The 23,798-nt window shown below is 42.8% G+C and overlaps 1 protein-coding gene across 9 annotated transcripts in view; it reads right to left on the bottom strand.

Moving 5' to 3' along the window:
* Positions 1-269: 269 nt before the first annotated feature.
* The window catches only part of sox6 (SRY-box transcription factor 6), a 124,986-nt gene continuing 101,457 nt past the window's right edge, over positions 270-23,798 (bottom strand). For 6 of the 9 annotated variants that reach the window (XM_053865500.1, XM_053865499.1, XM_053865502.1 and 3 more), the window contains 7 exons: positions 22,757-22,906; positions 21,414-21,594; positions 21,017-21,204; positions 12,610-12,715; positions 6,582-6,815; positions 5,957-6,173; positions 270-4,955 (listed from right to left, as the gene is read on the bottom strand). In XM_053865500.1, the coding sequence (XP_053721475.1) occupies positions 4,649-4,955; positions 5,957-6,173; positions 6,582-6,815; positions 12,610-12,715; positions 21,017-21,204; positions 21,414-21,594; positions 22,757-22,906 (1,383 nt within the window). In that variant the 3' untranslated portion in view covers positions 270-4,648. The remainder of the gene's footprint in view (positions 4,956-5,956; positions 6,174-6,581; positions 6,816-12,609; positions 12,716-21,016; positions 21,205-21,413; positions 21,595-22,756; positions 22,907-23,798) is intronic. The other 3 variants (XM_053865506.1, XM_053865507.1, XM_053865508.1) reach the window with 1 other exon arrangement.

Genomic DNA, 23,798 nt, shown 5'->3' with positions numbered 1-23,798 from the left:
GTATGAAAGTCTGTTATCGTCCACTCTATGTGGACCTTCAAGTTAATTAAAAATGATACGTACGTACGATACATATATATATATATATATATATATATATATATATATATATATGTGTACACTATGTAAACTGTTTAATACAAAATGGAATGATATGTTCCCTGAAGTTTGATCAAAATCCGTTGAAAACGTCAGTTTGTTGCCAGACAGACAAGTCCTTGGTGGCGATAATGATGACAACAACACCGGTCTTAAAACAAAATGTCTCTTTAATTTGTAAGTGTCAACAGCAGTACAAAAGATGGAGTGATGTGACAAGCTTCTGTAACACAATGTCTTTTGTTTTTACAGAAAAGGAGGAAATTCTTGAGGTAAATGAACATAAAGAGGAAGTTCCTCAGCCCCTATTATTTTTACAGTTGACTGAGACATACAGAGAATGGTATCACATCAACATATGTCTGAAATCAGTTTTTGGGGATATATAAACCTTGTACAATATACACACTTCTATGGCGCAGCGACACGCCCGATGTGTCGCACTCGTTTTTTTCTTCTTTAAATATTAGATTATAGTATATTAATACTAAGTCGAGGAGTTTGCGCTCAACACACACCACTGTAAAATTAATCACCTTAAGTTTACCTCACGTCAATACTGCACATGGAAACCAAAGACTGCCTGGTGTACACTTTTTAAGCCAAGCAAAAATAATTAAATTAAATAAGGGAGAAAATAAACCAAAAACATTTTAAGACAATAATACTCCTAGCAGATAAATGATCTGTTGCAACGTATAGAGAATGTGAACACAAACGTGATGGCAACATCTTTTAAAAGTTGAATTAAAAACTTTACATTGGACTGTACAAGATATTATGATAAACTATTTACATATTGAGACATAAACTTTTTTTTTGAAGCAGCAACAAACACTATGTATTTCATTTTTTTCTAATAACACCCAAACGATACTCGACCTTAGGTACCTGCCAGAAAAAAGGGGAAAACAATGGGATGTAAAAAAAAAATCCAGGGCTCCAGGGACAGAGGAGCCTCACACAGTGTTGCTTGAAAAACTCTGAAAAGCAAAAGTACCAAAGACACGTTGTCTCGAATGACCGTTTTTACACTTCTGAACAGCAGCTCGCATGTCAGTCCAGCATGTCATTGAATTGTGCTGATTAAATTAACACAGAGAAATCCCCACCATATACATCACAATGTTCAGACAGAAATTAAATTACAGTAAGTCAATATTGACACAGCGTCGAAGCCTTTTGTCTTCAGATGTTTGCTCCAACAAAAACGGTTTGACCGAAAACACCTGTGAGTGTCTAAAGATGGCAGGAACAATAAAAACATGAGCAAACACGCCAAGAAAAGTCACATGGACAGAATCGAAAATAAATAAATGCACATTCCCAACTGTTAAAAACATCATGTTCATTTAAAAAAAAAAGCAATTTAGTTTACCCAGCTTCTTTCAATGCGAATAAATGCACATTTTTCAGGATGATAGCTTCAGCTTTGATATAAAAATTTACCGTAGCATTGATTTACAGCATCGAACCTTGATTGTATCTCGATTGGAAACATGTGATCATCAAGTGCTTCTTTTAAGTACCTTTCTTGGTTTGGGGGGAGATTATCACAACAAAACCGCTGTCATTTGTTTGTACAACATTCCATCCAGATTTTGCTTTGACGTCTGGAAATATAAGAGGCTCTTTCTCTTTATTCCTGTTATTGTTCCGCTTTCTGATGGATTTCAAATGTTCAAATATTGATCATAAATTGTTCAGATTTAACAGAGGGGTCAGAATGAATAGTACAGATTTTACTTTTTTATGCTAAATACCAAGGCAATATAAGAGGACCTCTGGTGACCACAATCTACAGACTGTTTGTCTGTTTGGTTCTCAATTGAAGTTTCTTTTTGTCCTGTTAAATGAAACGAATACATGAAGCTCTTTATGTGTCCAGGTTGTCAATAAAACATTGACCAAACCGACACAAACATGTTGCGTCTGTCTTTCTAAAGGCCGGATCTGTTCAGTATCTACATGAGGTACAGGATTTGTGAAAGTTAAAATAATCCGACACGGATGGCATAAAAGGTGACGCAAATAAAATTCTTGCCATATATACGCGAAAAAGAAAAAAAAAAGGAAAACGACATGGTGGATTCAAAAGTTTTTTTGTGGCAACTGATCAAATATTTTTTGTTCCTCTGATTGTCTTTTAATTCACTGACAGTTTTAGAGCCAGCTGTGGCTGAAAATAAATACAATGACAGAAACAACGTCTGCAGTTCTGCACTTGTGCCGCGTCTCTCTCTGTTGGCAGCCGTGGAGCTGAAACAAACTGGTCTTTTTTTGTTTTGTTTTGCATTCAAAAAAAAAAAAAAGGAAGAAAAAAAAGCACATAAAAGGACTGAAATCTGGCGACCCACTCGAGTCCAGGTGGGAGATTTTGTCAATTCATTTGTTTTTTGTTGTTGTCAAACAGCTTCACATTAATCAGAATTGTTAAAAAATACAATTTATATCCAGTGCTTATAACACTTATGAAACATTGTCCTCTTTAGAGTTCTTTTTTGTCTTTTTTTTTTCCTCCCCTCCCCGTCTCTCTCGGCCTGTGTAAGCACAGTCAAGTTTCAGTTCAGTGAAAAGTGTCTTTTTGTAACTACTAGCGCGCTGATTCTGTGCGGCACTGTCATAAAACTATTTACAATCACATACAAATCGATCCTACTGACAGCAAACAGGAGCCCAGTAAGTAGGGAGAGCCACTTGTTTGAGGGAGAGCCTCCGTAACATGCCTCGAAATGACAGTAATGTAGAACAGATGAAATTACAAAGAGGTGACGAAGCCTCACAAAAAAGAAAAGTTGGAAGTAAGACGAGCCAGTGATGCTTGGTAAAACACTGAAATGAATCCTTGGATTTTGTCTGTACCACAATGTAGCAACCATCAAATGGCCAGGCCGGTAGAACGAAAACTCTTTTTGTTTGAAATGGCCGAATTCAAGGGCAGCGAGGCGCAATAGCTGGACTCATGCATTAATAATGGTGTATTTCAGATGATATCCAGTCGTCAGTCATTTTAATAATCCCCCACAGCTTGATGTACTCGTTCCATCTGCTCGCCAGCGCCTGGTGAGTGGGTCGGGGTGGGAGTTCTGTGGAATCCTCACTTCCAGCACTTTGATGGAGAGCACAATGAGGGACACACACCCCAAATTTTATTGTTTGTCCTTCTTCCCTGGTGTTTTCTAGTGCTTTGAGGCAGATGGTGCCCCCTGGGTGCTGAGGTTGCCACGGGCCGGGGTCAAAGCAGGGCATGGCAAGAAGCGGCAGATCCTTCTATGCCTTTTAAATAATACTTCTGATCGGAATTTGTTCAAGAAAAATAGTGGACATCATAAATTCTTCACTTTATCAAGCGGAAATGTTAGCGTCAAGCTGGACACGCTCTTGACGTTTCAGTATGAAGGAGCCAGATTTTGGCTATTCATCTTACGACAACAGACCTACATCACGATGTGTTTCTGGGAAGACTGAAGTTCCTTTTAAGACGACAGTAGCAATCAACTCTTTGCCTCGACCCAATACGTCTTTAAGACTTCTTAGTGTCCGTTTAAGATTTGCAATGTCTGAAGAGAATTAAGATTTGGAGGGAAAAATAAACTTTTTAAGACTTAAGAATGTGTCATCCAAATAGGGCTAAAGTGTTTAACAAAATCTCCTGTAGCTGCACATTGTACAACATCAATTCGAAAAGATTGTAATGCCACCAAAGCTGCGGTTTGCCGCCTGTTCCAATCCCACAGATTTGTTCATCCTGGCCTGATTACAATCGCTCAGATTTAGAATTAAGAATTTGGTGAGTCAGACTGGGTGGTCGCACTGGGAGTAAGAAGGGACCGGCCAGCTGCGTTGATGGTTGCTGCATTTCGGGATGAACAACAAGCACGACAAGCTGTCGCCGAAAAATCCCACTTCCAAGGAGTCTGTTCCTTCAGTGTTCCAAGGTTTGATTTGTTGATCTGGTTTGGGGGAAAACAGGGTTCGGAATCGGTATTAAGAGCTCAAAAGATTGTCTAAGACTTACAAAGATTCTCTGAAAGGACCTCACAAAACAACTTTTTTGGCACTACAACCTACATTATTAAAAGAAAAAAAACAACACAATAAATATGTTTCCTCGTGTCGCCCGTTCATTCGGTTGCAATTCAGGTATTTTGATCTGGTTGTATAATACTCCTGATGAAAACATTCACAAGCTGTTAGCTAGCGCTCTTTACCTGAGTAAAAGGACAACTCCCATTTGAAGCAGTCACGCCAACCGTGGATATTTAAATGCGACTGCTAAATGCTCAGTTTCAAGTTGTGTCTAGTTGTCTAGCTATCTTGCTTCGATAATGTAAAGAACAAAAAGAGGATGAAATCGTTGCTGTGTTGTGGAAACACTTAAGACCAAAGCGCCGTCATGAAACCACAGCTGCATGCTGCCTCATGAATGAAATAGTGTTTCTCTAGCCACTTTATGAAAATGTTTATAACCGACGGCGAGGCTCTCCTCGGACCAGCCCCCTCCCCTGAAAGTCCTCCTGTGGTGACTGCTGCGCCTCCGCTCGCTTCCTCAGTTGGCACTCACTGGTTCCTGCGTGTCATTTTCACTGCTATAGTCTGATTTGGGTTCGTCCTCAAAGTCCTCGTACATGTCCATTTCATCCTCGCCGTTGATCGGCTCGCTGTTGTTCGCTAAGGTGTTGGGCTCCATCTTCATGTTGTAGTTGCTCTGAATGACAGGGATGGTGGGCTCCGGACTCACTGAAGCGCTGGAGCACTCCGAGGTCATCTGCGGTGATGGTGTGGTGGTGGCCATGGACATGGCTCCGGGGTAGACCATACTGGCGCTGGTGGAGATTGGGATCTGTGGTGACTGCCTGGAATTTGGAGAAAGGATGCTTGTGTTTAGATTAATTCTGTAAGCCTCTTATGTTCTTGCCTCTTAAACAGACCTCACAGGGCTGCACATTACATCATAGATCCCATTCACTGACTAGTCAGATTGTGTGTTTTGGGAGATAAAATAGGATCAAACTTGGAGGAAGTCACAATTATAATGCTCCTTCTCCGTCTGTGAAAATGGAATATTAAAATGTTTTGCCCTTCTTTATGTCCATGTGTAGCCGTTTCACATAGCATCCAGTCGTGCTACAGAAAGTCACCCTGTCAATAAGAGCGTTTCAGGCAACCCAACACACACGTCCTGGATCATATGCCAGGACAAGGAAAAGAAAACATGACAGATGAGCTGCACCACAAATGTGAAAAGCTCAATCCATCTTGCAGAAAGAAAACACCTTTTGATAAGCTGCTCTGAAGCGAATCGTCATTTTTCCAGGAAGTTTATTCCAGCGACTTGCTGCGTAGTTACTAAATGATGGTGCCTCATGTTTGCTGCAGGAATCATTATTGGGTTGGTCTCAGATTGTCAGATTGTCTCGGCTGTCAAGGACTGTGCGGAAAAACTCTTAAAAAATCTCATGACAACTCTTAAGTTGTCATGAGATTTTTAAGAGGATAGTGGGGAGTACATTTTAAAAGTGCCACTTTGTCCAAAGTGGCATTAGCTAAGTCTGTTCTAAGGCGTGCGTCATCGTCCTTTAAGAGTTTGACTGACACAGGAACACCTGGATGATGGGTCTCCTGTAAAAGAAAGTGTTAAGCTGCTGCCCTGCAGGCTTCTGTCAACCCACACTTGGAGTTTATAACCTGTGATCATACATGAATGCACGCGCCATTTGTAGACAGCTATTGTGGGCGAACGCACTGATCGACATTAGTATATAATAAAGAGAATTAAGACAGAAAAGCAGCACATTTTTCAGTGGATTCATGAAGAGAACTGTCAAGTTCTCTGCGGTTGAGAGTTTGACCTTACCCCACTGTGAAGAACTGCCTCATCTCCTGACGCCGGGAACGCATCATCTGCTTATACTCTCCGATGCGAAGCTTTTTGCCGTCGATGATGCAGGTTCTCTTGGGCCGGGGCTTGTACTTGTAGTTTGGGTACTTCTCTAAGTGCAGCTTGCTCAAACGCGCCTGCTCCTCGTAGTAAGGCTGCTTGTCCTGGTTAGACATGGCTTTCCACCGAGAACCTGTGCAACAATAGCGCATCATTAGATACATGACTTTTTTTTGTTGTTTTCGTGCAGCTGGTCTAGTGGTCCAGATAGAAAGCTGTTGCCATAACCAGCATATATAAGCATAATACAGCACTCATGAATGCTGTTAGGGTAACTAGAGCCTTCTTTAAAGTCTTGATTCTTTGAAGTGTTGAAATCACATGAGCTTAACTGCTGCTATGATGTATTGACATGAGTGAAAACACTTTGGGCCTTTTGTCATCTTGCATGACTTCCTCTCACAACAGAGACAGACTTTGAAGGCAACAGTGACCCCCAGTTATTTCTCAATATCTACAATCTTGTGCTCTTTTATTTATTCATGCGTCCTAAGTGTGTGTCAAGTGTGGTATTTCTATATGGAAACTGCTTGGTCCTTACCCAGGATCTTGCTAATGTTGGAATTATGCATGTCAGGGAAGGCCTGCAAGATCTTTCGTCTCTCGTCTTTGGCCCACACCATGAAAGCGTTCATTGGCCTTTTAATGTGGGGTTCGTTGTTGTTCCGTCCTCTGGTTTCCCTGAAGACTCTTGCCTCAGTAGATCCAGCGCCTCCTGTTGGCCAACAATAATAGGGTTGGGGTTTATCTGCAGAGCCATTCACTTCCTTGGACCCTGGAATGGCCAGAGCAGGAACACAGAGAAGCAAGGTATTGAGTAAGTGACAGACCACCTCTTTTTGTTCTCGCTTATCTGAGATCATTGCTATGGTTTTCCTGAAGATAAAAACACTCTCCTGACAAACATCACTCCGATTCCAGTGACCTAAACTAGTGAAAGTGGCTGTACTGTCTGAAAGCTCATTTATTGGTGCGGAGAATGTTTAGCCACAGCTTCCGCATATGAACTGTCTATGGGGTGGAAAACTGAAACACACCACCCAAACATTCGCCTCTGTGAATGTGCCGATTCTGCTGAGCGCTGTTTCTCAATCAGGCCATTCACACTCAGCATAAGAGAGTTTCTCTGCGTATTAAACTGTACATCAAACTGATAATGATTTCTGTTTGCATGCGCATTTGCTGCCTTTTATAAGTAAGATGTGAAAGAATTAAATAAAAGCAGTATGAATATTTAAACAAACAAAAACATGTTGATAAACAAGGCTTGAAAAAGAAGACAAAAAAAGCCTTCCATATGCTACGATACATCTTTAATGATCTCAAGTCTGGAAAAGAAAGCTTGAGATGACTCATGCATATTTCATCATCCACATGTGAAGTCCTCTCATTAGACCATTCCACCAGCAGCTTTGGCACGCGTTACCTGGGGTTTGATTTCTATTATTATTTCAGATGATAAACAAAATCAAAATCCTAATGAGTAATGGAGGCCTGTGCAGAGACATTAATTCCACATTCGCAGAGCCGTCGCTCGCTTCTAATCACCAAAGATGCTGCTGTTCCATTTTCATACGGATGAGTTGGAGCGTCTTTGGTACGGAAAAGCTTTTATTTGGCGCTTTCATTGTACAGCAGAAGCTAAACATCGGCTTATAAACTTCCACTCGGCTGTCAGACTGATGAATTTCCGATCAGCCCTTGTTGTTTGTGGGTTATTTATTTTATTTTATTTTATTTTATTTTATTCCAAAGCACTTTCCGAGTTGGTGAGATCCTCACTGACCTTGGCAATAAACCTGAGTCTGATTCTTTGTTTTCATTTTTGATCAGCTCTCAACTCCATAAACCACTTAAATTCTGCCACTAGGTTATAAAAGATTTACTTCCACATTTGTCTAAATCTGTATTGCTCCAACAATCTTCTCTAAGAGTTGGACGACAGCAAATCAAATCATTCTTTCATTCAAATCTAATGTCAACACTTTATTGAACAGGGGGATAGTTGTACCACAACTGCAAAAAGTTGGTGTTATATTGCTTTAAATTATTCTCGGGCCTTTGTAGAATAGTGAAAACTGGGTTAAATTGTGTAGACAGAAAGCGAGTGGATGTGTGTCGCGACATGCTGATGTAAAGATTCATGCTTAATATCTGAGCCTCTCCAGTGCAGCGGTGGCCACGAAGCCACCAGGAACCAGAAAGAATCCGCAAGCGTTTCGCCCACAGTTGGTTAATTTCATTTAGCATGCGCTCACTGTACAGAATGAATTGATTTCACTTTGTTTGGTTTTGACAAGCATGTTTATTGTGCAATGAAATGTGGTGTGGCGCAGGGCTGACAGTATCCATCAACGCCGGGCAATCTGCTGACTGCCGGGGCCAGATGAAGGTATTCATTAGCTCAGGAGCGCGGCGCTCACTCAGACAAGACAGCCAGTGTCTGCACTCCGCCATCGCCGGCGGTAATTTACGAGGCCTCCGCGGCCATTACTCTATCACTGACACTGATTCAGCAATTTATATACTGGTGTGCATGCATACGAGCCGAGGTGAGCGTCTTACAGGGAGGGGACAACACAAGTGGCTGCCATCAGTTAGTGCCACATCCATAGTTAACCAGAAAACCAGCCATGTGATGCGCCTCGCTGGAGACAGGCCAGGCCAGTTTGGCTTTTCTTCTGCTTCACATGATGTCACAGCCTCTGCTTGCTGCCCAATGCAAGTGTTGGGATCCAAGTTAGTACAGCTGTGATGTGGTGGCCTCCTGGATTTTGATACTTTCTTTTTGTAGGTTGATCGAGTTTGGGATTGAAAGCACGTTATTTTTTTTTAGCTTTCTTTTTCGCAAGTCAAGTTTATGGCTGATTTATGTGCAACATTTTTTTAACAGGGGATGCAAAAATATTTCCACAAAAAATCTGAAAATAAGAACCAGTTATGAGAGAAAAACTGACTTTTATAAAAAAAAAAATAATAAAAAAATACACAAGAATATTTTACTGAAAAAAAAAAACCATGTTTACTAGGGGTGAGATTCGATTAAAAAAATAATCTAGTTAATTCGAGAATTTGTGATTAATTAATCTCAATTAATCTCAATCTAAGAATATTTGTCACATTTTTCAATTTCAGTGAATTCGGTATATTACTGAATCAAATGATGGACCCATACATACATTTAAACAACAGTGTGACAATAGCACAATAAATCACGATGGTGGCTATATTCAAGATTTTATATCACCTTATTTAAACTGAAGCTCTTTTAATGTCTGGAAAATATCTGTATAACAATTTCAATGTTATAAGAATTTCAAATACATTCAGAGTAGTGGAAACCCTGGCCATTGTGTTGTATCCCTGAATAAAAGCAAACCGATGCTTTTGTTTGCTTTTGTTCAGGGATTCCTCCATGTTTGTTGTTGTTGTTATCATCCTAGCTGCCACGTGTCTGGTGCATCAGTGTGATCTGTGGACCAGGAACTCCTGCACTGACAAAGGTTCTCTGTTGTCTGGAGAGCAAACTGTTACATTAAATTTTTTTGTTGTTGTAACTAATTAATCGTAATAATGTAATAATTTACTCCCTTTTAATTGAACTGATACTCTGCGGTAGCCCAAAATCTTTCATACCTGTATGAAGTTCACGTCATACATGAGGATATATTTGATTATTAAAGTAGTAATATATTGAGCATTGTCCGTTAATATAGTGTAGCCCACTCATTTGTCTATTTTGTAACCTGGCTCAGGTGCTATCCACACATTAGCGGCCAATTCGATGAAGCCCAGTGAGTCGGATAAATTACAGATTGTTTTTGCCTTTTCATTTACAAATTGTGACACAGCTTTGACATTTTGCAAATGAGCATTAACTGTGTTTTTTTTTTTTTTTCAGCACGGCATGTGCATGTAGGAATCAGTTTGTTAGGTGTCTGATTGTGTAAATAAACACAGACATTTAGCAGTGACAGGGGCGGCCCCCATGGGTGGGTTCTGGGGACCGAGCGCAACGGAGGGGAGTGCTGCTTAATAGAATTTATTGTGATTCATGAGGCCCACAGCTCAAGTGTGACAGAGCGATATGAGAATCCTCCATTAATTTCTCTCCTGGAAACATTGCAGATGAGCAGCATGAATTACAGTGAGAAAGAGTGATTGTACGATTATCAAGGGAAGCGGGGGGTGGAGGGTGTTGAGTGGATAAAGAGGACATAGACTGTAGATGCACAATAACATTTGTTTACTGCTGGCTCTCTTGCTATACATGACTCGACGTATTTCATCTTTACGGGTCCTCAGTCATCATCCACTGAGGCGTTTCAACACTGTTTACTTTTCTGCTCCGCTTTGTGGGCTTTCTTGACAGTTTTTGTGCGACTTTGCTAGAAGGTGGTTTACATCACGAGGAAAGTTTTTAGAATAATGATGAAGCCCCTCTTTCTTTGCACCACCCCCAAGGCTTTATTGTGGTGACTTGATGGACATTTATGTCAGAATCTTGGCAGTGCAGCTTTGGTTCCAGCAAATCTCATCGTGGAAGGAAAACATTCAGACAATCACGTTCAATTTCAATCCAGATCAGCCCCAGCTGCCAATGAAAAGAAACTGATCTACAGCAAATTTGAATATGTTTCATGTTATTAACACTGACCATTATTATTATTATTATTTTGCACATTTTTATCCTGCCTTTCCTGCTCTAAATGTGACAAGCAGCAAGGAGGCCAAGGTCGTCGTGATGTTTGCTAATGTCATTATCTGAGCTTTAAAAGACCTAATGATTTAGCAGTGTGGGTCGTGACTTTCTAAACTAAAGGAAATGCAATCTATTTCCATTCCTGGGCAGCTATTTTTCCAGCCCTTGCTCTGAGGACTTTGGTTTCTGCATGCTTTGCAAATATTAGTTTAAGCAACTTAAAGCTTCTGTGAACTGTGCTGACGACAGAAGCCCACTGTACTCAGAGCGGCCGCTCTCTTCTGGCGGGGAAGCTGCGAGACACCGAGGGGCTTTCACGGCTTCTGTAATGGCCGGGAAGATACGCCCAGTAATTTTCCTTCTATAAAACAACTGAGGAGACCTGTAGAAGAAAAATTCCACTCACTTATTTTTTTTAAGCGCTTACGTATTGTGTTGCATGGAGTTGTGTCAAATGTCAGCTGGTTTGTTCTGGTCAATAGTATTGTTGTAATTCAATTTGCCAGTGAATTACGGTAAATATTGGACTACTGCAAGTATCATTATACTTAAAAAAAGACACTACAACTACTCAGGATGTACTTTTCCTCGTATATAGCCAAGAGTTGAATATCGAAGTGAGCTTTGAAATGCATTCATATCGGTTTAAACTGTTTTTCATTCTAAGGCACAAGTGTAAAACAACCCCCGATTCATCCGGTGGAATGAGGCAAACATATTTTCAGATAGTAAACACTTTGCGGTTGACATCATATAAACCTGTTTCACATCCTTCAAGTGTAAGGGTTTTTACGGTAGCCAGAGTCGAAAGTGACAGATAGATGTATTTGTGGTGTTGGAGAAGCAATGGCAGCCCTGTCTTGAGTTATGTGCCAGTGCACTGGCTCCAAGCCATTTCCCCCCGGGGAAGAGGACCTCCCCTCTCCTTTAACCTCTGCTCGCTCCTAATCCACTGCCCACTGGGAACACCAATGTGAGGCGTCTGGCGTAAGCCTTTCCCGTGGCCCCGTGCGGGATTTAAAAGGACACTGCCCTTGTGTGTGATTCTTTTCCGTTCGGACTCCACAGTCGCTGCACAGGGAGGGTCCCGCTCGGGCACCAGAGGCACAGCTGTCTGATGGCCGGCGGGAGAGACTCGGCTCTCGTGGTTTACAGGCAAAATAATTGATTCCGCTAAACGCACCTCTGATCCTCCTGTTTGGAGTGGAGGATGGTATTTAGAAATAAAGCTCCAAACGCACCAAAGAGCTGAGAAGAGCAGTGTCATAGAGGCTGTTGAAAGATGATGATGGGTTACATTGTCTCGAGAAATATCTACCCTCATGCCTTGAGACATTCTGAGGCATCAAAGATGAGTCAGGCCCATTTTCCCTATTCTTGAAGTTCCGAGGTGCCATGGAAACAGCCGCAAATATTTATATCAGACAAACATTAGCACACCGAGGTACGTCTTGCACTTGTGTTGAAGCCGAAGCCACAAAGGACGATGACGTGTTGTCACGACGGTGCGACCCAAATTTACACCCCGGTGCCCGGAACCTCAAACAAGCACAACAGAAGTGGGAGATGGGCTGGGAGAGAAGCCAGCTTTGTCCACCAGCACCGCTCACCTAGTTGTGAAAACTTAATTCAGGAGGTATTCGCTCGCCCACCACTCACCCCCCTGACACACGCACACTTGTACCGACCTCCTCACCCTTTCTGCTTCCCTTCCCTTCTGACATTTTTGGTCTGAAAACTCTAGTGTTTGCACATTTAAGCAGATACATCACGCAACATATTCAACAAAAGCCCAACAGCACCATCCCGGAAAACCTTAACAACTGTCTTTGTCCTGGCGTAGTTTGTGACAAACATGTGAACTTACCGTCAAGGTCCTCCGGCCTGGTGAGGTCAATAACTCGGTGGCCGAGCTTTCCTTCCTCGCCGAGTTTGCTGAGGTGATTCCCGATGCTTTCAAAGTGCGCTCTTTCCTACACACACACAAACAAGTTGCACATATAAGCCCACCTTCATATCAACAGGAAGACGGTAAAGAAAGCGTGTTTGATAATAAAAGGTTCTTTTGAAGTGCTGCTCTTTTGACACAAGCTAGATGTAGCCTTTTCTTTTCTCTATTCAGCTGCAGCAATTATGGATGACGGGAGGAAAGGAGACAGCGAGGGCCAGGGGTGGTGTAAATAGATTTACAGAGGGATACTTTGAGATCCCTGGCGCACAATAGGGTCGTGGCCCTCTTTGCAGTGCTCAGATTTTCCTGTGTAATCTTCTTGTGACATCCTCCCTTCAACTCTGCAGCGCCCAGAGCTCAATGCCCATCATTTATTCAGAGTTCATGCTTTAGAGAACACACCGTGTTTTCCCGTTTGTCATGTCACTTTGAGCTCAGATTAAACTTGGCATCATGTTGTACTTGACGCACAATGAAACCCTGTCATTCGGCACTCCGCGACAATATTAAATGTCATGTCCATGTGCATTCACAGAATAAAATAACAGCTTTCGGGGGGTCTCTGAATAGTTCCTGCACATTACACTTAATGTATTATGCAAGGGGAGAATGCCGACTGCTGCTCGCTCCATTGTGGAATGACCTACTTCCTCTGTGAATAGACAGGGCATTAGCAGAGCACTGTCTTCCCCTCTAAAGACTCAACTACAAGACGGACACTTTGACTCCGCATGATACAAATAATCTTCTCCCCCCTGGATCAGACTAAAAGCAGGCATCTTGCCACCATTCAGAAATAAACTTTTGTTTCTCTAATAGGGTGAGCATTCAGTGTGTGCCAATAATGTACTGTCTGCGACGACCTCTGACCCTTTGTTTTCTAAACATGCCTATCACCCACTGACACAACAGATTTGTAGGTAGAGTTCACACACAATTTACCCGGCGAGGCGGCCCTTGTATTTCTCCGAGTGAAGGAATAGGCACTTTTCTGTGGTTTAGGTAAAGTCCTTAAAACATTGAATCAAAAGCAAAATGATCTTCTGATGGCAATGTTTTCTCCTTTTTTGTCCTCATTTTCTTGGATACAAGCCACTAAAATGAGATTTCTCTGACAGGAAGCAGGCATCCCCCTTAAAGATAAGTCACTCGGGAGAGACTCGGAGAAGAGCCGCTGCTTCTCCGCGTTGAGAGGAGCCAGTTGAGGTGGTTCTCATGAGGAAGCCCCCTGAAGGCCTCCCTTTGGAGGTGTTTCAGGCAGGGCCAGCTAGGAGGAGACCGAGGGGTCGACCCAAGACCAGGTGGAGGGATTATATCTCTACACTGGACTGGGAGGATCTCGGATCCCTCAGTTGGAGCTGCTGGAAGGGGGTTTGGCGCGACCTTTTGAAGCAGCTGCCCCTACGACCCAGCAAGTGGATGAGGATGGATGCGTTTGTATTTTTACCGCCACTTCTTGCAGCAAATCCTGGAAAAAGTTGGGTTTACCTGGTCAAATAAAAGTGAATGTATGACGCTTAAATATATTTCGAGACATGTTTCCACGGAAAGGATTGTCTTTCCCATTCACGTCCGTCCTTTCATTGTGTTGTGATTTCTGACACATTTTTATTTATTCAAAAGCAATTCCCCAGAAGAAAGGACTCCAGGGAGGACAGAGAGCGCGAGCACTGAATTATGCCATCATACTTGAAGAGGCAGTCATTATTTATGGCCAGCGGAGTGATGCGGATATACAATTAAGCACTACCTGCTTACGCTCTGTGATTAGAGCCTGTCTATCTGATGGCTCTTTGCTTACTTAAGTGTTTTCTAATGATGACATATGTGGACGTCCCTGCTGGGCAAGAAGACGCTTTGTAAAAGGAAGATGAAGTACTGGGGCCTTTTTTTTTTTTTTTTCCGGCGGGTGTCACAATCCGTGCAAAGCGCCACATGTGCGCGCATCTAAGTGCACACTGAGCCGAATTCATCACCCGGCCACATTATTGCTCTTAATGAAAGAAGCTAGCAGCGCGGCGACAACATGACTGATGTCGGATTAAGCTGGGCGGGCAATGGGCTGCTTCAGACGCCGCGAGGACAGTCCGGAAAGCAAGACGCGGCGTTCATCACTACTGTATATCTGTAATAAAGTCGTCAGCTCCTTCCTCTTCCGTGCTCGGTTAGTCCCTCCTGATCAATCAAGTCCTTTTATAAACTCATGATCATTAAGCATCATGTTGGCCCGAGAACAGGAGCCATCCATCAGTGGCTCTCATTAATAACCGCTGTAGCGTCATGCTTCACACTTCTGTCTTCACTGCACAAAGTCATAGGATTTGCATGAACATCAGGACATTAAAGCGACACAAGTTAGAGCCCCGCCAGACGCTTGTTTTTGAACTCTTAAGGACTTTATTCATTGCGCGGGAGTCGCGCACCGACGGGTCTCAGGGAGCACCTCATCTCGGTTTGAATGTGCGGCAGCTCCCATCAAACAGGTCACCAGATGTCAGACATCGAACAAATTGGAAAACTGGAAGTATTGTTTGGTTGAATTAAATAAAAAAAGCAATGAGTACAAATCAGGCGGTGACTCCCACTGGTTCAGACCATCTTATTTAAGAATGTATTTGGGATTTGAAATGAATAAAATGGTTAGTCAGGAACTAGAAAAGGACTTAGATAACATGAAGCTACAGTTCTGGGTGGGTTTTAGGCCATGACAAAAAGACACTCTGGCCAGAACAGGAAGACAGACACAAAAAGACTCTGACCTCTGAACTAGTCCCGTCAAACCATCAACCTTGCTGAGCTGATCAACGACTCCGAAGTGGAGTTGGAGAAAGAGACTGTTGGATTTATGTTGCATTTATTAACAGCCTTGCTGTTGACAGGACTAATTAAGATCCGCTCGATTGGGCAATATGTTCCTGTGAATTTTCATAAAATTTTATACCTGGCTTGTAATATACTTATTGGTTATAACGCTGTAATTTATTTCAGCTTGGCATCTGGGTTTTTGTTTTAATGCTTGAAAATATTCAGTGAACTAATGCCTCTTTATTGCCAAGTGCCGTGATAAATTGATGCCACTTTTATTATTTTATAGTGTCATTAAATTTTTACTGATCACTCTAATACAGAAGAGTAGCAGAGGACACGCCGCACTCATGACAAAGATTGTCCTGACAGGCGAGGGACAGGCTCACTTACGCCCACTTTTTCTTCACGTTGTTTGTGATACGCTTCTACTTTTTTATTGTTCATTCATTTATTCAGATTGTTTATTACAAGGTGGCGGGTGAGTGAAGTCTGTGGGTCGGCCTGTAAAGAAAGCTCTAGTCTGGCGGAGCGTGGAACATGTGGTGCAGAACTGCCGCTCTGCCCACAGGGTGTATTCTGGGCTGCAGCGGACGGCCCCGCGCATTGTGCCGCCATCCCGCCCTGTAATTAGACAACACACTGGCAATCATGACACTCCTTCATCCTTCTGTTTCTCAAAAAAAGGGTTGAGCCGAAAGCTAAAGATTGTTTTAATTGAAATAATTGTTAAGATTGTTTCATGACTCGCCACATTGTTGAGGAGGATTCTGGACGGATTAGAGGGCAGAGTTCAACTTCCACCAGCCATTCATAACATGATACATGACACATAAAAGCGCTGGATTAGTCATCTCATTTTGGCGTAATACACCAGATTAAACAGAATTGTCTCACTAATGTGTGGGTATGAACATCAGCTCTTTGCCACGCAAATATAGCATTGCATCACTGCTGTTGCGAGGAAGTGCGGTTGTCTGAAGCAGCTTTAAATCTCGAGAGAAGAAGGGCTACTGAAGAATGAAATATATGTTTGACCAGACAGGATTATTTCCACTGCCATTCATCCACTCTTTGTTGGGTTTGTCAGAGCAAAAAAGAAAAGTTTGCAGAGCAACTTGATCTGCTTTTCAGAAGTATCGACATTTCTTTCCCCTTCGCCGTGGAAACTAAGCGCTCACACGTGCATACAATTTTTGTGATGCGATCCTTTAACAGCTGCAGAAACCTTAACAGCCACTTATGCTCGATAATGTGCTGAATTGTCTCTGGTTGTATCACACACCTGGTATGTGGCGAGTTGACGGCGTCAGCCACAATATATGGCTTTATGTATCAAGTATCAGTCATCGCTGTGATCTGTGGCCCTTGAGCGGAGACTCAAATGGGAGCCTGGCCCAGCCGAGACTGCGACAAAGACTGTGTTTTAAGGTCCCCGCAGATCCTCACTGCTCGGCTCCTCATCTGTTTTGTATTTTTATTGTAACCAGTTGCAGTGTTATTTATAATCCCTCAGCCTTCCAGTTACTTTTGCAAGTATTGAGCCATTTAAATGTTAAGTACATCCAGCCATGCGGTAAAACCACGGATTCTTTCATGTTGACTGTTGCTCTTATTCTACCCTCCACTCTCCCCGAGCTCAGGCTAATGCAGGCAGCAGCCGAGTCAACAGTAGCAGCCACAAAGGGCTGGCATCTGTTCTGATGGCCGTGCTCCTCAAGATCACACAGAGATGGCCCGCTATTCTGGTCCTGCCAGGGCATCACCTCATTTGTTTAAAGCAGTGGAGGAACAGGGCTTTAATTAAATTAAGAAGCTTAACTGTGTCATGGGTTGGTGAGCTCGCCCCACTCCGGGCTGAGGGCCAATCAAATTTTATTGTTTGGTTTTAATAAAAGCAATTTTACAATGATTGTTTATGATGACTTATTTTTGTTGGAAGGTCAGACGTCATAAATTGGGACCCTGCGGTCACTGCAAAAACAAAAAACAGAGGCTGGCTCTATATTCTTATCTCCTCATTCTCAGAGAAGCAGTCTCTGTTATCAGAGTCTCAAAAAAATGCAGAGAGCATCAGGTTAAAAATGTGGGGAGCCACCTTTTCATTAGAAACAGATCTACCCTAGCTCCGTCGATAAATGGACCTTTGTGCCTTCTTTTGTTTTGTGGTCCTTTCCAAAGTATTGAGCCAGCTTTCTAGCAAAAGTGGAGGTTTGCTAAGTGCCATCAAGTACCCCACTGACTTGTTCAGTAGTTTGTTTTGTGCAGAATATTCAATTTCTCAGCAAACAATTGTTCAAACGGTACATGAAATAAATCTAAACAATAGGCTCCACCGCCTGTGGTCGGTATCGTTGAGTGTGGTATAATATAAATTGGGTGGAAAAGCGGGCGAGTCAGAAATGCTTTGGTTTGTCATTTCCAAAACAGCAGTCAAGAAACAGCACTGAGGATGCTAATTCAGGATGCTCAGCCCGTGAGCTTAATCTGGACGGTACAGTGGAACTGTTACAAGCAACGTTCAAGAACTCTCATGTTTTGTGAGTGGCATGTCAAGGCTCTGCTGGAATATTTACAGCCGGGGATGGGAAGTGGAACAATTGTAATCGATAGTGAAGGGAGGAGGCGTTGCAGGGCAGAGAAGGGCAGTTCAATAGGTTAACACTGGCCTTTCACCTTTTGATTCCAGTTAGGGACATGTCAGCAGAAGAACAGATTTCATCTTCTGACCACATCGGACTCACAACTTGTACAGAGTGTCAGTCTCAAGATTCTCCCTCACAAGCAGATTTCATTTAGACAGACAGGAATTTGCTTCTTAAGGTCAAACTTTCTGAAATAAAAGGAGCCTTTTGAAATGATGAGCTCAAACAGTGGTATTTTTGTACCATACAAAATGCTGTAAATCAGGTGGAATTCAAGTGAAGCATTTCATTTACCTCTAATTACTAATTTGTTTAATGTGCAATTTAAATTCCGTTTACCAAAGTACCAAAGATTTTTCACTTCAATTTTTCAGTTCATGAGTTATTTATAGTTCTCTCATTTTCTTCTCGTATTTTGGTGCCTATATTGTACTTTTCCGTTCTGTCCATCACAGTTCATTGGAATGTTTGTACTTCTGCGTGTACATCACAGTTGACCATGCTGAGAGGACCCTCTTCCACGTTTGAGTGAAAACACGTCTCATATCTATTCACCCATGAGCCATCAAACACAGCGTCTCCAGTTATAGCGCCAGCGCAATAATAGAGGAAAACAATTCCGATGGTTACAAATGGATTCAGATTCACCGTATTTGTCTGTCGGCGTGCGGCACATTCTAAGTAAAAGCCTCCTCTGGCTGAGGAAGAAACGGTAAATAATGGAACAAAGTAATTGCCCTCCGTAGACAATAATACGTTTCGATTAATATTTCAAAGCGGCAAATTGCTGTGGGGTTATAGAAGGTTTTATTGTAGTAAGGGGATATAGTAAAAACAGACAAATAAAATGAGAATCGGCTCCTGTAACGCATGAATATTTTACATGTCCTCAGGTGAAAGCCTACAGTAGTTTTCTTTTTTTTTTTTCCGTGGATCTTCCGAGGTCGGAGCCTGCAGTGGCGCGGGCTGCTGCAGAGGTGGAGGGGCTGGGGGTCATGGTGATAAAGGCTCGAGAGGCATTGTCCCGATCAGACACACTTTGTATGAAAAGATAAATTGATCCATCTGTAAGCAGCACTTAGACCCACTCCTGTGCCCGGTCATTACAGTGGGATAAATCAATATTTAATATCCCTCGTCTAACGGCTGCATGGGATGATCTTAACCTCTCCTTAATCCCATTTATGTTACCTTTCCAGAATCTTCGTCATGCGAGCTCTCACTGTGATAAACTTCCAAACAAGAGACTGGGAGGGGAGCTATTAAAGCCCACATCATATTTATGTCAGGTGATGCACTTTCTTGAAATATTAATATTCTGTAACTGACCAAAGTGAATCCTTTTATCCCAGGCATCCAAACCTCCCTCCTCTGTTGGCTTGTATCAGCAAAAGGCTCTCTCTCCTTCTCATTTTGCCCGTTGAATTACAGCCCACTGTTCTTTATGGCAGCGGAGGGGTGAAGATGATGGGGCAATTCTTTTAGCTGACTTGATAAAGTGTCCCTCTAATTTTCCACGCGTCCTAATAGGACCGGTGTCTCGGAGAAGGAGGCGCCACAGAATCGCTCCGTGATTTGCGTTGGGGAGAGTTCAGTCGGGGTGTCATTTAGAAAGACATAAAACGCAAAAATTTAATTAAAGTTCTTTTTTTTTTGCATCACAGCGTTCCTCTGAATTTATCTATATTTAATTTAATATTGTCGCTTCTCTTGTCCTTGTAGTTGAGTCGTTTATCAGGCATTGACACTCTTATTTCCAAAATGTAACGCTCCAAAATCTCCCCAAAAAATGGGAGCAAAAATATGAAACGTCATGCAAACAAGAAAAGAAATGGACATGAAATGTTTGACATACAAAAAATATCTTGTAGGTTTTACCACCTATAGAAGAAGAAGAAGCAGCAATAGGCAAGTCATTCCAATATTATAGAATTAAATCTCCTTGGTGTAAGAAATATATATATTTATATATATCATTCATAATGCTCTTCATGGATTTGGACTGTTTAATGTGCTTCAGGTGCACCTGTGTCAACAGTGATGGCTTCCAAACGCCGAATTAGAGGGAAATCAAAATAGATATTCATTGACTTCTTTACATATACATTGACCTACTTGAGGCTGTTTGGTTAAAAGTGTTGCCTTCTGAAATATTGATGAGCATCGCTCCCAGTTCCTGTCTGCTCCTCACCGCCAACTGGCAACATGGCATCAAGTTGAAGAGAGGAGGACAGTTTTTTTTTTCTCTCCTTGATTGACTCAGTGATTGAAGATATTTTTAAAGGGAATCCCTGGGAGTGTGAGCTCCTGGTACAAAGCGGTCCTGTTCCGTGTCGAGGGACGGCGAGGCCGGCGCGAGTCTGCTCTTATTGGGCAGAGACTTCAGAGTCTTCCTGTCTCCACACCAGACACTGCCATGGCCTGTCATGGCCTTCACACCGACATCAACCGTCCCATCTCCGCGTGCTCACACTGATACACTAATTTGAGTAAACAGTCCGAACTATGCCAGTGCTTGTCATTATGACCACCCTGGACCGCCATTAAAGAAGCGCTTCTCGCTTAGATTAAGATTCACTCTGTTCTCTTCTCATCCGTTTCTCCCCTCTGCTTCCTTTTAAGTTTTTGTGGTCCACTGCAACTTTGGTGCATTTGTGGAGGGACGGGTTTGTGCTGGGCGCTACATGCAATAGAGGTGCACTTCAGTAGCAACACAAAATGAATTATGCTCTGTGGAAGATGGATTACATTTTGAAGGAGTGGGGTTTTTTTATCGGTTAAAAAAAGGTAGCATATTTCTGAACATGTTATACATGCTGCCAATCCTCAGCATGTCGATGGTAAAAGCCATTGTTTTGCCATGTACTTCCTACCTTGTCGTTTCTGCAGTTGTTGAGTCCAACTGACGTGAGAGCAGCCAGCTTTGCATCCATCCCCTGCTGGTGGTGTTGCAGCTGCTCCCTCTGGATCTGCTCCCTCATTTTCCGAGCCTCCTGGATGGCCTTCAATACTGTGTCCTGGTCCCCGAACAATGCGGTCGAGTTTAGGCTGGAGAGGATGTCTGCGCAGACAGTCAAAAATTGGACTTGATGTGCGTTGTAAATCTATTTAACGTTGAGGTATATTGCTATGAGAAATCTGACCCTGCTCGAATATGACAGGAAGCAGCTGAGCGATAAAAGCTGTATTACGTGTATTAAGATGATCTCATGGCCACAGTTGTGTTGTTGCAAAACATGTCCGAAGACGAGGAGGCGGACAAATGCTTACCTAGTGAGGAGCCCCTGCCCAGGGCGCTCCCGAGCGGGCTTGGGATTCCACCTTTGCCAAGAAGGCTGTTTGGGCTGCTTTTGCACCCGGAGAAGGGGTTCTGTGTGGGGGATGTGGGGGATTTGACAAGCTCTGTGGTCTTGGGCCGAGCGGAGAGGTTGAGAGGCTGCGTTCCCTCCTCCTGCAGGAGCGGCGAGAGGAGTGTAAGTGAGGACAGATGTGAACACCTCAGCCCGTATTTCACATTTGGAGGCTGCATGAATATGCAGATGGCGCAGGTTGCTCCTGTTCTGGGGTTAATTATATCTTATCCACAGCTTATATTTTCCTCTCCTCTTCCCTTCCTTCCTCTCCTCTCCTCCTAATGTATCCTTTTTTCGGGGCGGCAGCGCTGTGATCTTCCTCACAGTTGCTCAGCGCCTTTGTTCAGACTAATTAAAGCAGATTTCTCCCTCTCTGTACATCTTCATCTGTTCTGCTTCTCCTCCTCCCGCCTCCCTGCTCCCTGTATCTGAGCTCCGGTTCGAAGAATAAATAATGACCAGATAACGCTGCTGCCAGTGATCAAAGACAGCTGTTCCAGTCATCAGACGTCGACTCGCATTATCTCCTTCATTAGCTTGTTTTCTTATTTCATTCATCATTGCTGCCTGCCTGGCCTTATACTTGCCTTTGACAGGTCCAAAAGTATACGTTTCAATAGAGCCTAAACAGTGTGTTAAGGTACGTGTTCACCGGTGTGACCCTTTAACTGGTTAATATGATCGGCGTGAGCCAACACAACACCATCAGTAGTTCCCTTTTTCCCCCTGGAGACACGTGTACTTTACGATTATTAATGTGTAATGTAGTATTGTAGCAAAAAAAAGTGAAGTTGCACGCTATCAAATGACAATTGTTATTTTAATTCTCACTTAAATGAAATCATGTGACTGTACGTGGATGTGTGTGTGTGAAAAACAAAACAAATGTATTTGTGAATTAACTAAATACAAATGTACATCACTGGATTTTACTTTTTTTCGACGACCGTTTTTTTCAATCTGATGAAGGCTCTCACTGACTTTAAGAGTCTTGTCAAAAGCCCAAGTGTTTCCCTGTCCAAACATATGGCTGCAACTCTGACTGCCCTCAGGGCCTTGTTATTGCTGTGCCAATAACACTTTTCAAGCAGCCGAGCTGAAAGCAGACAGACAAAATCTAAAGGCTAAAATCTTGACTGGGCACCACTGTGAAAACACCTGAGGTCCATCGTGTCGGCCTAAGAACTGACTTGTAATATCTTGAGTGGCGACGCTCATGGCTGCCTGTTGTGTGGCCAGGTATTCAATGAAAGTTTTCACCTTTACTTGTATGATGGGGCTGGAGGAACTCTTGTCGTTCTTGAGAGACGATGGAGAAATTGGGCCACTTGCGTTGAGCGGCTGGGTAAGTGGAGGCATTTTGGCTCCGGGAGAGACTTGCATGCTGGCAAGCTGGGCGGCATACAGTTGCTGCGGAGAGCGGGGGCCAACCGGCAAGGCGTTAACATCCAAAACGAGCAAACATTCAAAGTTTTATATTCTGTCTTTTCCTTTCCTTTGGAGCTCTCCCTACTTCTGTTTCTGCCTTCATCCCCTCCCCTCCCTGTCTCACGTCGTCTCCGCTCTTTCCATGAGGCTGGCAGCGAACCTCCATCAAAGGTCTTAACTGTATTTCAAAGGCTGAACCCGGAGAGACAGCAGTCTTCTAAACCACACAGAGATGGCTTTCATTCAAAATACTTGGAGCCCTTATTTTCCACTCATCACAGAGAAAAGTTTACAGAATAGATGCAAGTGTGTTAGCAAAGATCTCCCCTTCTGTTGATCTACACTGCTTCAGTGTTCTTGGCCTGTGATTTGTCTCCACGCAGCCGAGTGAGACAGTCCCACTCCACAACCTTACAAACCCAAACCTCAGTTGGATTGCCTTCATAGAGCACGTAGAACGTTATTAAATCTTCGTAAAACCTACACAAAGAACACTGATGGAAGCGCTGCTATTTTCCTTGGCTGCACATCTGTGAGACGTCGGACTCCATGAGATGTTACCACACAAGTGGCCGTGTCTGGTAAAGCACTCTGCAACCAAATTGCCTTTTACAACTTAGAATATTATTCAAGAAAAAAAAAAGGATATGTTATATAGTTTGGAAGTGAAACACAAGTTTTTTTGTACACATGATCACATGCTGGATGATTACCCCTCAACAAACAATTTAATATTTGTGCTCTCCCAGTTTTGGGGGATTTTTTTTGACCTGGTAAGTCGTTAAATTTGCCCAGGCAATAAATGAGAGTATTGTTCAGCAAGAGGCTGGAAATCTCATCTAAAATTGAAACAACTGGATGCCAAACCTGGAAG

The sequence above is a fragment of the Synchiropus splendidus genome, chromosome 5 (assembly GCF_027744825.2).
Source record: "Synchiropus splendidus isolate RoL2022-P1 chromosome 5, RoL_Sspl_1.0, whole genome shotgun sequence".
NCBI lineage: Eukaryota > Metazoa > Chordata > Actinopteri > Syngnathiformes > Callionymidae > Synchiropus > Synchiropus splendidus.
Note: the sequence above shows the minus strand (reverse complement) of the source record. Positions and strands in the feature narration are given on the sequence as shown.